Source organism: Eleutherodactylus coqui, chromosome 3, assembly GCF_035609145.1.
Source record: "Eleutherodactylus coqui strain aEleCoq1 chromosome 3, aEleCoq1.hap1, whole genome shotgun sequence".
Lineage (NCBI taxonomy): Eukaryota > Metazoa > Chordata > Amphibia > Anura > Eleutherodactylidae > Eleutherodactylus > Eleutherodactylus coqui.
In genome coordinates, this window is record NC_089839.1 from 8,160,478 (window position 1) to 8,175,352 (window position 14,875).

General features: G+C 51.4%; 1 protein-coding gene across 2 annotated transcripts in view; it reads right to left on the bottom strand.

Moving 5' to 3' along the window:
- The window catches only part of EPRS1 (glutamyl-prolyl-tRNA synthetase 1), a 127,903-nt gene that overhangs the window by 14,915 nt on the left and 98,113 nt on the right, over positions 1–14,875 (bottom strand). The window contains exons 16-24 of one of the 2 annotated variants that reach the window (XM_066595084.1): positions 13,959–14,071; positions 13,624–13,741; positions 11,391–11,750; positions 7,015–7,248; positions 5,250–5,468; positions 4,454–4,672; positions 3,354–3,583; positions 1,651–1,702; positions 427–636 (exon numbers count right to left, since the gene is read on the bottom strand). In XM_066595084.1, coding sequence (XP_066451181.1) covers positions 427–636; positions 1,651–1,702; positions 3,354–3,583; positions 4,454–4,672; positions 5,250–5,468; positions 7,015–7,248; positions 11,391–11,750; positions 13,624–13,741; positions 13,959–14,071 — 1,755 coding nt within the window. The remainder of the gene's footprint in view (positions 1–426; positions 637–1,650; positions 1,703–3,353; positions 3,584–4,453; positions 4,673–5,249; positions 5,469–7,014; positions 7,249–11,390; positions 11,751–13,623; positions 13,742–13,958; positions 14,072–14,875) is intronic. The other variant, XM_066595085.1, reaches the window with a different exon arrangement.

Consider the following 14,875-nt stretch of genomic DNA (forward strand, 5'->3'; position numbering starts at 1 on the left):
CTGTCCTGCATTATGCAGACAACCCACTGATATGAATGGACACTGTGTAATGCTTCATTTTCCCTCTGGAGGTGCTGTAGGGAGACTGAACATTTACTGCCATCAGATTACAGCTAATCGCTGAAGAGCCCAGCAGAGGGACACTTTGGGATCTCTGGAGAACCCCTTCAAAGGGAACCGGTCATCACTTTTTACCCATGTAAACCAAGCACAGCACTACAATTATATGCAATTTCCGAATACACAATGGAAGCTGAATTTACACCAACAGCGATCCAGCATACGGAAATTCCCAACATGGAGCTATGAGAATATAGAAAAGGGCCGGGGAAGATTAACCAGTATTGTAGACTCCTTTAAATTAGACGCCCTAATTAAGACATGTCAGCAAATGTAACTTCTGGCCTGCACTTTGGTGTAACGTACCTCGGGGGCGAAGTCCGCAATGTGGGACTTTTCCTTCTCCAGCGCCGCCTGAGACACGAACATGGGGAAGTAGCAGTTTTCTACCCCCAACTTCTTTATCTCGCCGTCAAAGAAATCTTTAATGGCTTCCCAGATGGCGAAGGCCCACGGACGCAGCACGTAGCAGCCGCTGACATCATAATACTCAATCATCTCCGCCTTTGTGATGACCTGGAAGAGAGAGCGAAGAATACAGCGAGAACATTCCCTTACTAAACCTCCAATATCACAGAACGGCTACAAATATTGTCCTCCAGCCGGAAGCTTCCGCTCTTCCACAATATTATATGGAGAATCCCCAGAAGGCCTGTGCCATATACGATATAAAACATTCTGTTAACCCTTTAAACAAGTTATACCAAAGTCTGTTCTAACTGTTGGATACTAACCTATTCATGAAACATGTGGGGCACCCGCCCCGACAAGGACGACTCTGCCCGGAAACTAAACCCTAATCACCCTATTATTCCCTAACATCAGGGAAAACGAGGGAAGAAAGAAAGGGGTTGGAAAAATGTAGACGCCTCACAACATTCAAAATATCATCAATGGGACCTGAAAACTGGAAGCAGTGCCCAAATGTTTGATATAGTCAGTCGGTGACACTGTGGAGGGTCCTAATGCTTTTTATCCTACAAACGCGTTTCGTCCCACCAATCACAACGGCTCGCCAAGGGGAAATGTCAGTAAGTAATATCCAGGATCAGGTCTATCATTCTTATATTAGTTCTATACATAAAGCTACAAGCAGCAGATATCAGAGACCCATCACTCCACGCAGCAAGATCTCATTCTATAGGGACCTACTCAGCATATAGCAGATCTGTGATAACCGCTGTATGGCAGCAGCCCAAGATGTCTCAGATGGCATCAACAGGCAGAGTGCCGCCACCACTGATCTCAGGTGAGGTATAGACATGTCCTCTGATAAGCTTCCTGTCCGCAGGGGCCGATATTCCTGCAGGACCATTTCATCACTGAGCGGGATCTACACCACGGCGAATCGCTGCAGATCTGAAGGCCAAAGTAGTCCAATGCTACCAGATGGGGGTAATAAAGGGGCGGTCAGTGTATAGTGCCGCAGGTTTACAATTGTATAGTCCTGTATGTGGCATATACATTCAGCTGTAGTGAGACCGGAGCCGTGCACATCTATACTGCGGTGTGTAACGTACGACGCATTACCTGGGAGTACCAGTCCGCCAGGTTCTCCTCCTTCTTCGCTTCCAGCCCCAACCTGCACAAGAGATAAACCAAAAATTACACATCATGACAAATGGGATTTTACAACAATCCGTCTTCCTGCTGGGCACTAAACCTCTGCTATCCCATATTGCTCTGCAGTGGAGTTGCAGCCTATTGCTCTCAGTTAGCAGCCACTTGACAGTGTTTTTCAATGGAAGCAGAGAAGAGAGGGTCCAGGACAATCCCCTCCTCTCCATCCCAAATGTCTGTTCACCTGCAGGGATAATCCATCACTCATGGTTACACCAGGCATGTTGAACATACGGCAGCCCCGCCAACCTACCGCCCAGCGTGCTCTTCACCCTCCTGACATCACACTGGTGGGGAGGTTCTTCCTGGAGGTCACCTTATAGTCTGCGGTGCCGGGATCCTCCAGGAGCGATGACATTCTTTGTACAGTGGCTTCAGTTTTGGAACAAAGTATATTTGCGCTCAATAGTTGCACATGCAAACTCCGGACGCGTTTAATGTCTACTAGTCGCCAACGGTTGCATCCCACGCTTAATAGTCGCCAATGCACCCAGCGTTGGGGCGTCCTAAGGCTCCTCCTACATGGGACAACCCATCGGGTGCAGATGTCCAATAGATCATCCCAGCCATGATTGCTCCTTTACAAGGTAATGATCATCGCTCAGTGAATGCAGACGGAACGTTCCGGGCCGCCCCCCCATTCACGGTACACAGGCAGTCGCTCACAGATGAGTGTTTACACGGGTCAATCCGTCATTTCGTTTTTAGGCAAGCATGAATTGAACAACCCACAAATTATCGCAGGCCTCCTGCGTCCTTCCATAAGCCCATTGACCTCACCGGGCGCAGTGCACTACATACATCAAAATACGATACGTGGTTTCTTTTTTTTCACGTGAAAAATACGCAGCCGGGGATTAACCCATTAAATACCATGGGTTCTATTCACTGCGTAACAAACTGCGTCTACATAGCCTTCTGTATGAGCCCCTAGTCAGCGCTTCCTCCACATTTGGCCCACGATCCCGAAGCCCACGGACACAATTGGCTACAATGATGGTCACGAGGATTTGGCGGCTCCACTGACATCACGGCTCCTCACTGCTGCTGCTCATGAGTGAGCGAGGTCAGAAGAAGAACAGGCCAAATCCTGGCGGGGTGGGGGGTGCCGGCGCACCATGTGACCAAGAGAGGCGGATTGTAGCAAGTAAAAGAAATGGGTACATTACCAATCTATTGCATGGAACATCTTATTGTGGACAAAGATCAGTATAAATGTCCCAGAATCCCCTTCAGGGCCGCTCACAAGGGCGTATGGTCAGGTTCAAATGTTCGATTGCCTGACAACCACTCCATGTGAATGTGAGACAAAATTTGCTTTAAACAAGCAAACACTTGTCATAAGTATATAAAACTGCTTGCTGCTCGGTTGTACAACTCCCTGTGTGAACGGGAAGATGCGCCGCCAACTAACGCCTGCTGTGTGGGGATGGACGAGCATACCAACAATCCTTCGTCCCTGAACCTCCGACTCTCCGCCGCCGCGTGTGAACCGCAATGGATGAGCGCTGATCCACACCCTCTACTGAGCAACGTGTGCTACAACGGGCCGACGGTCATCCCATCTAAGACGGCCCTTTGGTGAAGAAGCCCTTTAAGAGCTCCGGCAGTACCTGGTCTGCTTCTTGAGGCCATCAGCAGCCTCCTTGCCGCCGTCCTTCTTCTGAGCGTCTCCTGATCGCGGCTGCTTGTTCTGCTTCTCAGATTTGTTTTCCTTCTCCTTCTGCTTCTTGTCCTCGGATCCTGTTGTAGTCGCCAGCTTACACTCCACCGGCGGCGGCTGGTACTGAGTCAGGGCGAGTACCGAGTCCAGAAGTTGCTTCACTGCAGCATCAACCTTATCCTGGGGAGAAACCGCAAACTTTAATCAACAACGCCGCAAAAGCCATAAAAGTGACCCTCCGAGCCTGGAGAAACAAAGATGGCCGCCCCGCTTCTCTGACATGGTGTATTAACATGCTTCTAAGGGCCCTTCTAAACAGAGCGCACTCCCAGGCACAGAGCGTCCGACCGCTGTCCCCACAGGGGTCCTTCCTGCGCTTTTACACAGAAGCGAGCATTGCTGAGAGTGACTGGAGGCGGAGCGGTCCGGGGATCATTCTGGCCCGTCCGCCTCCATTCGCAGGTAGTCATAAAAAGGGCCAAAGGCACTACACGTGGCTAACCAGTGCTGCCCGCATGAGCCGCCCGCCAGTCAGAGCCGCATGTAGTGCCTAGACGAATGATGTACACTAGGGCACAGAGAGCATCAGGTAGTCGGGGAAGCAGTGCGGACATCTCTGCTCTTCCAGGCCCAGAGGGTCGCTTTAAAGGAACTGGAGAAGAATAGTTTCCTGCGACTCCCACCGAGGGCGATGCTAATCCTGTGTGACTAAAAAGCCAACCGATTTGGACTTCTTTGCAACAGTCATGTTGGAGTCGCATCGGTCTCAACATGACCCCCTTTACAATCATAAAGCTAGGGCTGCGGGGTCAAAGACTGCATTATAGCGGAGCTACAATGGGACCCGACGCAAGTGACGGCGGTAGAGTCGTATCTCGCAGGTTGCTGGAACCACGACCCAAATTCATTGGCATCAAGTCCCAATGTAGCGTGCCAATACTGCAGCCCGAGCTCATGCGATGCCACGCTGCGATCATGTTGCACAACCAAGTGTAGCCCCACCACCAATACGGCGTCAGTGACTATAGTCAGACCGCTCATCCTGCTCACCTTGGGGGCGTTCTCATTCTTGAGCTTTCGGACCTCGTCTCCTTGCCTGGTGACCCTGTTGAACAGCTCCTCTTCGGCCTCAGAAGATGGCGATGCGTTTCCCTGAGCTTTCACGGCCGCGCTCGCAGGCGGCTGCCCCGGCTTGTACTCCTGTCCGGTCCTCTCTTTGTACTCGGCCTTCAGAGACAGCAGGGTCTTCACCGCCTCGTCTACCTTGTCCTACAACATGGAAGGAATACAGTGTTATCCAACCGCTCGCCAAATGAGCGCCGCGCCGCGCCGTAATTTACTTTATGGATTATATGAAGGTCAAACTGAACATCTACTGGAGAAAAGGCCGGATGAGAATCGGCACATCAGTATGTTAAGGCGTTCGCGCTTTACCCCCCGCGGGTCCAGTACGGTCTACGAGTCGCTGTACTGTAAGTTGGATCAGGAGGGGCTGGCAAGGCCAGACTGCTGTTTTTGGCTTTGCGGGAGGTCTGTAGGCCAGGACCTTCCATCACATCCAGCAGACTTCTGCTGATAAAGCGACCCTCTGGTGTCAGGACGCTTTCTGTCCCGGGACCGCAGGGGAGGCTTGTACTATCTGTAATTGATCTTCTCTGCCATCTCTCCGTTCCGCCGATTTGTGGCCCCACTTTTGGGCAACCAAGATGGCTGCAGCCATTTTCTTACTACCCAATACACACTGTGCACTGCTCTGATTGGCCAGCGCTGTTCATGTGACAGCCGCCTACGGGCTCCCTTCGTGTGTATGGGCAGTGGATATACACAACCCCATCTTCTCGCTCACCTTGGCAGCCTTCTCACTCTTCAGCCTTCGCACCTCGTCTCCCTGCCGGGTGACCTTATTAAACAGCTGCTCGGCCTCAGAAGACTGCGATCCGCTTTCCTGAGCTCTTAGCGGTTGCTCCGCAGGCGGCGGCTGCCCCGGCTTGTACTCCTGGCCGCTCCTTTCTTTGTATTCACCCTTGAGAGACAGCAGGGTCTTCACCGCCTCATCCACCTTGTCCTGCAAAATGGAGAAGATCACATGTAGTCAGACTAGCGCCCCCTATCCAGAGATGCGGTCCCGGACCCTCAGCGTTATCCTCCAACACATCGGTCATCATTAATAGGGTGGTCTCAAACACAAGCTGCGCCCATATATAACCTTCCTGGGTCACGCTCAGGACCCCCTGTATGGGGGTGAGTTGCTCAGTGGGGTTGGCACATTTGTGGGGGTACTGCCGTGGTCCTCAATGTACTGCAGTCCGGTACACATTCGGGTAACTGCGGCAGATCGCTCACAGCAGGATCCCCTGCAGAAAATGTGCAGCGTCTTACAGAAGCGGAAGAGATGGAAAGCAGTCTCATCACATGCGGATATTAAACCCGCAGCAGCTCCGTTTGTGGAGGGTCTCATCCATCCAGGTCAACGGGGAAGTAAAAAAATCTGCAACAAATGCAAATTGTTACAGAATCCCCGAGGGGGAGGGGGAGGGGGGGGGGATTGCAAAATAGAGGAAAACGTATTTTTAAAAAAGCCAAAACCCCTTAATCCCCCCCGCTCCCCACAGAGTCGCACACATTCCCCCATCGGTGCCGCATAGATGCATGACCGCTGTAGCCAATCCCAAGCCGCAGTGGTCCCTTGGACTGACACATCATAGCTTGAGACCAGCGGGGGAGCCGACGAGGCTCTGTGCAGCGCGGGGAGATGATGTAGGGGTGTAAAACCTTTTTTGTGGACCTGACCCATGGCGGCAGGATGGTGCAGATTCGCTGCCGCAGAAGTCTCTGAGGTTTTGCTGTGTGAAGGTAACTTACGGGTACATTCACATACAAGATCCGCATCAAATATGCAACAACCCTCCCCCCTAAAAAAAACAAAACAAAAAAACATGGATTTTGGTGCAGATTTTAAGCAGCATAAAATTCGTACCCTTTTCCGATACGGCAGAGCGCTCCCTTAACAGATCCGTGCGCATTAAAGGGTTGTGCCAAGAGCATAAACCCCGAGTGTCAGAGTTGGGATCGCAGGACTTGAGTCACTCCGTAAGAGCGGCTCCGGCCCTCGCGGACTCTGTCGTCCTATTACAGGATGTATATTTATGTGACCGCTGCAGGAGAAATGCAAAGATGGCTGCGGCTTCACCAGCAAAATCAGCTGATCGCCCCCCTGCCCTGCTCTTGGCACCACCAGCAATCAGCTGCTCCCCTCAGGCGGCACATTCAGCGATCCCGGCCTGTAACAGTATAGTAGTATTACTAACCATTTGCCAGAATACTCTGAATGCCTGATTGTCCTGGAGAAGCAGAGGGGCGGGCATTTAGATGATTGGAGCAGAGACAGTGCAGTGCAGCATGGGAAGGGCAAGGAAGTCAGGACAGTGAACTGCTGGCGGGATGCTAGGCTTGCTACATGCCTTCTCCCTAATAGTGGACTACAAATAGCAGAAAAATGGGGAAAACTACCTGAAAATCTGAACTTACAAACATGAAACAAGGGAGCAAACAGCAGCAAAGGAGTAAAGAGAACAAACAATGACTGTCATCAGACGGCATACAGCCGTTACCTTAGGAGCCTTCTCCGATTTGAGCTTGCGGACGAGCTCCCCTTGCTGTGCTACCCTGTTGTACAGACTTGTGCTGTCGCTGGGGGTGGAGCCTGGCTGACTAGAGCTTGTTGGGGGGACTGATGCGCTAGGTGGGTCGGCGGGAGGACCCCCGGGTTTGTACTCCTGCCCTGTTTGCTGTTTGTATTCTCCTTTAAGGCTCAAGAGGGTTTTTACTGCAGCGTCGATCTTCTCCTACACAGAAGAGAGAGAAAGAAGAAGCCGAGATCAGCGGAGGAAAAACTGTAGCCATGCAGAAAATCTGTAGTGTTACAGCGCAGATATTAGAGGAGGTCACGATCATTAGAGAGCGTCCCTGTGCCGCTTACATACTACGCTAATATTCATATAACATTAGTATAATATACACACTGTATACACAAGACGGGTTTAGAGGACACAAGTGATGCCGATTTGCAGTTTCTTCTGGAGGTTTGGTTGTGAACCTACTGTGATAAAATACAGCAATGCCGATCCTTATTCCCATGTAGATATACACTAAACGCCCCTTTAATAGACCCCCCCCCCCCCCCCCCCCAGTCCTCTCACGATTGGCGCTCTGTATGGTAATTCTCCCCATGACCCCGGAGCATAAATTCACGTGACAAGTTTCCCATAGATCAGTTTCAGTGTGACTCCACGTTAATTGGGAAAATCCAGCGATCGGAGCGACTTTCAGCGAGGCCGGTCATCGGTGCTGGACTAGCCGGGGTCTCACTGCCAACCGTGCGGGTTTTCTAATATAACGGAGTGGAGAGTATATAGAGAATGGCGCGATCGAGGAAAACATCCAGCTGTAGGGGATCCTGTGGATGGAAACAACTCATCACTGAAAGGGGTCGGAGGAGGATGTCAGGAATCGTTCTAACCAACAGGCTGCATAGTCGGCTGAATACAACGCTGGAGGTCCAACTAACGTGTCCGAACGCACAACTCGCCGTTCCTCCGCACGGATGGTATAACAGCGGGCGACCAGTTCCAGCGCCATTGTGTCTAAGAGAAACAGAAAGACTCCAGCGGGCAAAAGAGCGCAAAACTTGTATCACTGAGCAGCGGAAAAACATCTCCTGGTCAGATGGGTCCAGATTTCTGCTGCTGATGGGAGTCAGAATTTGGCGCAAGCAGCATGAATCGCTGACCCCTTCCTGTCAGCCGGTCAGAACATGTCAGCACCTCCATCCAATCTGCGGCAACTACAAGAAGCTTCCTGTCCGCAGGGGCCGATATTCCTGCAGAATCATTTCACCACTGGGTGGGATCTACAACGTGATGAACTGCTAAGGTTCTGAAGACCAAAGGAGTCCAACGCTACTAGATGGGGGCTGATAAAGGGGCGGTCAGTGTATGTGCGCTACTAGATGGGGGCTAATAAAGGGGCGGTCAGTGTATGTGCGCTACTAGATGGGGGCTGATAAAGGGGCGGTCAGTGTATGTGCGCTACTAGATGGGGGCTGATAAAGGGGCGGTCAGTGTATGTGCGCTACTAGATGGGGGCTGATAAAGGGGCAGTCAGTGTATGTGCGCTACTAGATGGGGGCTGATAAAGGGGCAGTCAGTGTATGTGCGCTACTAGATGGGGGCTAATAAAGGGGCGGTCAGTGTATGTGCGCTACTAGATGGGGGCTGATAAAGGGGCGGTCAGTGTATGTGCACTACTAGATGGGGGCTGATAAAGGGGCGGTCAGTGTATGTGCGCTACTAGATGGGGGCTGATAAAGGGGCGGTCAGTGTATGTGCGCTACTAGATGGGGGCTGATAAAGGGGCGGTCAGTGTATGTGCACTACTAGATGGGGGCTGATAAAGGGGCGGTCAGTGTATGTGCGCTACTAGATGGGGGCTGATAAAGGGGCGGTCAGTGTATGTGCGCTACTAGATGGGGGCTGATAAAGGGGCAGTCAGTGTATGTGCGCTACTAGATGGGGGCTGATAAAGGGGCGGTCAGTGTATGTGCGCTACTAGATGGGGGCTGATAAAGGGGCGGTCAGTGTATGTGCGCTACTAGATGGGGGCTGATAAAGGGGCGGTCAGTGTATGTGCGCTACTAGATGGGGGTAATATAGCGGCAGTCAGTGTATGTGCGCTACTAGATGGGGGCTGATAAAGGGGCGGTCAGTGTATGTGCGCTACTAGATGGGGGCTGATAAAGGGGCGGTCAGTGTATGTGCGCTACTAGATGGGGGCTGATAAAGGGGCGGTCAGTGTATGTGCGCTACTAGATGGGGCTAATAAAGGGGCGGTCAGTGTATGTGCGCTACTAGATGGGGCTAATAAAGGGGCGGTCAGTGTATGAGGCACAGAGGCTGCAAATCAAAGCGGTTCATGTCGCACTGAAGGCAAAAAGTTCCAGTTTTGCAATTTAACATCTTGACTCTTTCTGCCACCTAGTGGTTGGATTTTAATACTACATGATGATTATCCGTTCAGTCGTTGCCGACTTTCGGACCCCTCGTGGATCAGCAGACGCCAGGCTTCCCTGCCTTTCCTTCAGATTTCCCACAGTCCTGTTGGTGTCCGCCCTGATTGCGTCCAGCCAGCGTGTACTTCGGCGGCATCTTCTTCTGGACCCACTGATTGCGCCGCGCATTAATGTTGTTTCCAGAGAATTGGCTTGTATGACATAATACTACACAGCTGTTTGTAAAGTTAGGAAGGAAGATGCTTCACCAAGACAGCAAGTCATCCGTCCCGGGAGGGAGCGGTCAGCGATTTACAAATTAATTACCTAAATATTGCTCGCCGGCCTTAAGGCTCCGAGACGCACTGGGCTACAGTCGTTCGAATGCGCCATTTCAGCAGGACTGGATGACTGGCATATATATATATGGCGGCCTCCCAACTCTTCCCCAATGGATTCTATGTATGGAGGGGCGGCGAACATTCACAGGGCACCTATAGATCTCTGAATGCTACGGCACCCGGTCGCATCTAAATCTGCAACACCCTCGACCACCAAGGCAAAGAGGAATTAATCACAAGTGCTATTTATTAAGCCAGCTTCGCTGGAGGCGGCGATGCCGTTATTTGCTACAGGAGCGTGGATGGCCTTATAAGTCTCCTCCCTCATTGTCTAGGTGTCTCCCTAAGAAGGAAAGATAGCGCTACTGACCCCCATCCCAGGCCTCCCACCAGCCAAGCCAGACTCCTACTGTACACTGATGAAGGGCAAAACCCCCGAAACAGCCATCTGTGGATGGATTCTGGCTTTGCTTTTAATTCCTAGTCACTGTTACAAGGCTTGTATAAAGAGTAACATTGACTTGAAGGAATGCTGCCTCCCAATAGGTGGCGCTCTGGAGGTATTGTTCCATCTCCCTTATTTGCTGCAAAATGTTGCATCTTTATTGATCTCTAGAGATGTTTTCACGCCCCCCCCCCCCCCCCCCCCCCCCCCCCATCTACTGCAGGGAGAGTGCGCAAAAAGTTTGAGACTTCTTAGGCTGGGTTCACACGGGGCGGATTTTCGTCGGAAATCTCGCGGTTTGGCTGCAGCAAAAACCGCGAGATTTCCGCCGGGAGAACCGCCGCGGCCGCGGAGGAGAGCGCGGCCGCAGCGAAGAATGGACATGCTGCTTCTTTTGAACCCGCGGCCGCCGCAGCCGCGGTTTCAACCGGATTTACCGCAGCGGATTAGCCATCCCGTGTGGACGAGATTTCTGAGAAATCTCATCCACATGGCTGGCTAATCCCGGGATTAGCGGCCGCGGCCGGTTTTGCCGCGGGCGGATCTGCTGCGGCAAATCCGCCTTGTGTGACTCTAGCCTAAAAGGTCTGCTTTTCAGCAATATGCCTCATTCCAGGCCACGCAGAGAGCTACGCCCTATCTTCACTCCATTGTTACAAACTCAAGTCTGCGGCACGGAGGACTCCGATTTCTGGTGCGACTGGTTAATAAAACAGCAGAGAGAAAAGAAAAAAAAAAAAAAAAGACGTAAACGTATTGATAAATGCCCGCTCAAGGATTTCTTCAAAAGCGGAAGAAAAAGCTGCGGCCGCCACAAGGCGTATGTTTAACGGCAGCGCATGGTGGCGGCGTCCTACACCTGGGAGGCCTTCTTACTTCTCAGCTGCTGGACCGGCTCCTCGCTCAGCTACCTTGTGCTATTGGGGCTGCGAGTAGTTGTGGGGTCTCCGGCCTGAGCGGCCCCCGGCCTCGTACTCTTGTCCTGTTACTACCTTATATTGAGTTTTCACGGCCGCATCCACTGGAAGCTAACGAGCAAAAGAACAGAAGGAGCCGCGAGGAAGCGAAGGAAAGGCAGGAAACGGAGGAGGAAGCCGGTCCGAGGAGTCCTGTAGGTTACGGTAAAGGGAAGACCGCTGAGGATCTCCGGCTTACCTTCGGTGCCTTCTCTGCCTTCAGTTTACGGACCAGCTCCCCTTGTTCAGACACTCTGTCATACGCAGCTCTGGCATCACCGCTGGCAGTGGCCGCCGCCAAGCAGGAGGGGGCGCTCTGTGCTGGAGCACTTCCGGGTTTGTAGTCCTGGCCCGTCGCCTGCTTGTACTCCGCTTTCAGCGACAGGAGAGCTTTGACAGCCGAGTCGACTTCCGCTTTCTCGGCTTTCTTGGTTTTGAGATCTCGGACGAGGTCTCCCTGAGCTGTGACTTTGTTGTAGAGGACTGAGGGGTCTGCTGCCGGGGCGGGGGATGGGAGGGGGGCATCGGCCACCGTGGATGGCGTGGGCTTTGTCTTTGTCTGTGAAGCAGAGGAGAGACATTGATGCGAGTTTCACATGAAGTCACACAGATATTTGCTTCCAGCGGGAATCAACGTACCCGCTACATACTAGAAGTACTCCAGCAGAGGGCGCTGCCACGTCCAACGGCTGGGACTCCTACTGATCCTGAACGTCCCCGCATGACTAGAGAGATCGTGGTGCAAGTACTCCGCCGCGGCATTCATTTAACTGGGAGTGCCAGGAATTGCCACGTAGCCGATGACTTGTGGCGCCTTCACTGACCGTACATGCACAACCTCCACGCCGTTCATGCAGGGAGCTTCGGCGCTCCCATTCTCAGGATCGTGGGGGTCCCCAGCAGTAGGGCCACCACCAATCATAAAGCTACATTTAATGGCACAACCCCCTTATTCCCGTCTCCGTCAATCATGGCATGAATGCGAATAACCATTTATATGCCGCAGTCAGGAATAGGAAACCAGCAGAGCCGGCTGTTCTACACCATAGAGGTAAAGCGTAGAACTGTCAGTTCAGTGGCTTCCATATAATATGGCCACCTCTGCCCGCAGCATACAGACTGGTATACCCACCTCAGCCATGACTGACAGATGGGAATACCCCTTTAACCCCTTCTTGCCCCAGGACAAAAAAGTACGTCCTGGCTCAGACGCAGTTCCTGCAAACAGATATACATTTATGTCCTATGGACGGCGCAGACTAAGAAGCCGAGATGGCTCCATCCCCAGCGGGCATTACAGGGAAGGCCGATCCCCACTGTTAACCCCTTACATGTCACTGAGTAAAAAATATTTTAAAAAAAACAAACTAAACTTCTCTGCCTTTTTACTAACACATATGGGGTATCATCACACCCATAAGGACTCGACTTATTCTGCATGACAAACACGATACAAATTAGAAATTTAAAAGAAGCCAAAAATTATTTTTTTTTAATTCATTTTGACTCCCAAAACAGCAATAAAAGTGATCAAAAAAGCCATATGTACCCCAAAACAGTACAATAAACCAGACAGGTCATCACAAAAAAAAAAACAGGCCTTCATAGAGCTCATGGAAAAATAAAAACACAGTTATTGGACTTCAAATGCAACGACAGAGGAAAAAAAATTCCAAGAGAAGGCGTTTTCATTGTGCAAAAAAGTGGAAAAACCTAAAAAATAAATATAATTTTGGTTGCTTATCGTAGCGACCTGTAGGAAAAAAAATATCGTCATTTACGCTGCACGATTAAGCTGAAAAAACAAAAAAAGCGAAGAATTGATGTTTTTTTTCCTCTCTGTCCTCCATAAAAAGTAATAGAAGTTCTACAATACATTATAAAGTGCCTAGAAAATTGTACTGATAAAAACTACAGCTCGCCACGCAAAAAACAAGCCCTCATACGACCGTATCGGGAGGGGGGGAAAAAAGGCGTGTCCAATAGGATAGGGAAGTACTTGCTGATCAGTGAGGCCGATCCGACCGCTGGAACCCCCACAGATTCCGAGAACTGCGGTGTTCCAGAGTGTCCCACAATGAAGGAGCCACAGACCCATTCATTTCATTAGGACTGCTGCAGGTAGCTGAGAGGTTGAACTACACCACCCACAGCAAGTGACCGCCAGTGAGGGCCCCGCCCGACGCCAGTGAGGGCCCCGCCCGACGCCAGTGAGGGCCCCGCCCGACGCCAGTGAGGGCCCCGCCCGACGCCAGTGAGGGCCCCGCCCGACGCCAGTGAGGGCCCCGCCCGACGCCAGTGATGGCCTCGCCCGACGCCAGTGATGGCCTCGCCCGACGCCAGTGATGGCCTCGCCGGACGCTCCTGACCCCAGTTCTCAGGACATCGCACCATGAGAAAGGAAGCCATGAGGGTTTCCCATCTCTACTCACCTCTTTTTTGACGGTGGTGGATTTCGCCTTCTCTTTGGACCCAGAAGTTGGCATCTCCTTGGTGTGACCATCAGGGATGTAAATTAATACACATGGAGCCTCCTTACAGCTGTGCGGGCTGAGAAGACAAGACGACCAGTCATAAACTGAAGGAGAGGATTCCATTTAGATAATAGCAGAGAATTACAGAGCGCCGCTCTCTCAATACGGACACGCACAATGACGAGGAGGAGCTCATCCAACAGGTGGAAGGGGTTAAATTCAGTCATGTACCATGATTACAGTTGCTGCACATCCAAGAGCAGAGAGGTTTCTATAGATGCGGTATTTCTCACCTCATTGGCTCGTAAGGTTCATCACAAATATAGAAGCCCCTGCGCTGCAGCTGGAGGAGGTCTCCCTTCTTCAGGGTCTTCAGACAGGGGTCTCCCAGCATCACCTCCTCTTGCTGAAGGAAAATAAAATATAGATGAACATTCCTGCGCCGAACAACAAGTTATGTGGTTTTACAAGGGATTCCTTGTACCGCCGCTCTGCAGCCCGATGGTAACCCTGCTGAGCGCTCACTGCGGCGCGGCTGCCAGTAGTTGTAACCTACAGGCCCTATAGGGTTGGCAGAAAGCTACACAGCCGTCAGCACTGTGAAATTTTTTTTTCTGCCGCCGTTTGGCGGATGCAGAATAATTACTGCGTAATTTACATAAAATTTTCTTTTTATGGCGTAAATACAACACAAAACACTATTTTCTGATTTTTGATTTTTTCCTGTTCTTTGCAGTTTGCGTTTCACATGGAAGGACCTGTTCACTCACCAGGTATCCGCACGACTGCAATAACTTGGGTATCTCTGTAATCGCTTTTTTGGAAATATATGTTCACTTTCTCCAAGCTGCTCGACTGCTTTTTCTTCGGGGCAGAACAAGTACATTTAAGTGCCAAGACACGTGACTGGCGCTGGCCAACCAACAGCTGGCTTCAGACTTGAGACCGGGGATTGGCGGCAATAGTCATGTACCCAGAAGGAAGAGGCTGCGGTCCAGATCAGCTTGGAGAGTGAAACGAGTATATAGTCTTGTTTGCTATACCAGCAGAAAAGGGGCATTATTACCTAAGCTGGCAGAGAAGACGGCGCTATTACTGTGTGGGGAAGAAAAGGAGGCATTGTTACTGCGTGGGGCATAAAATGGGCACTTTTACTGTGTGGAGCCCAATTACTATCTTTGGCACTGTAGATGGGGAGATTGTGCAGACG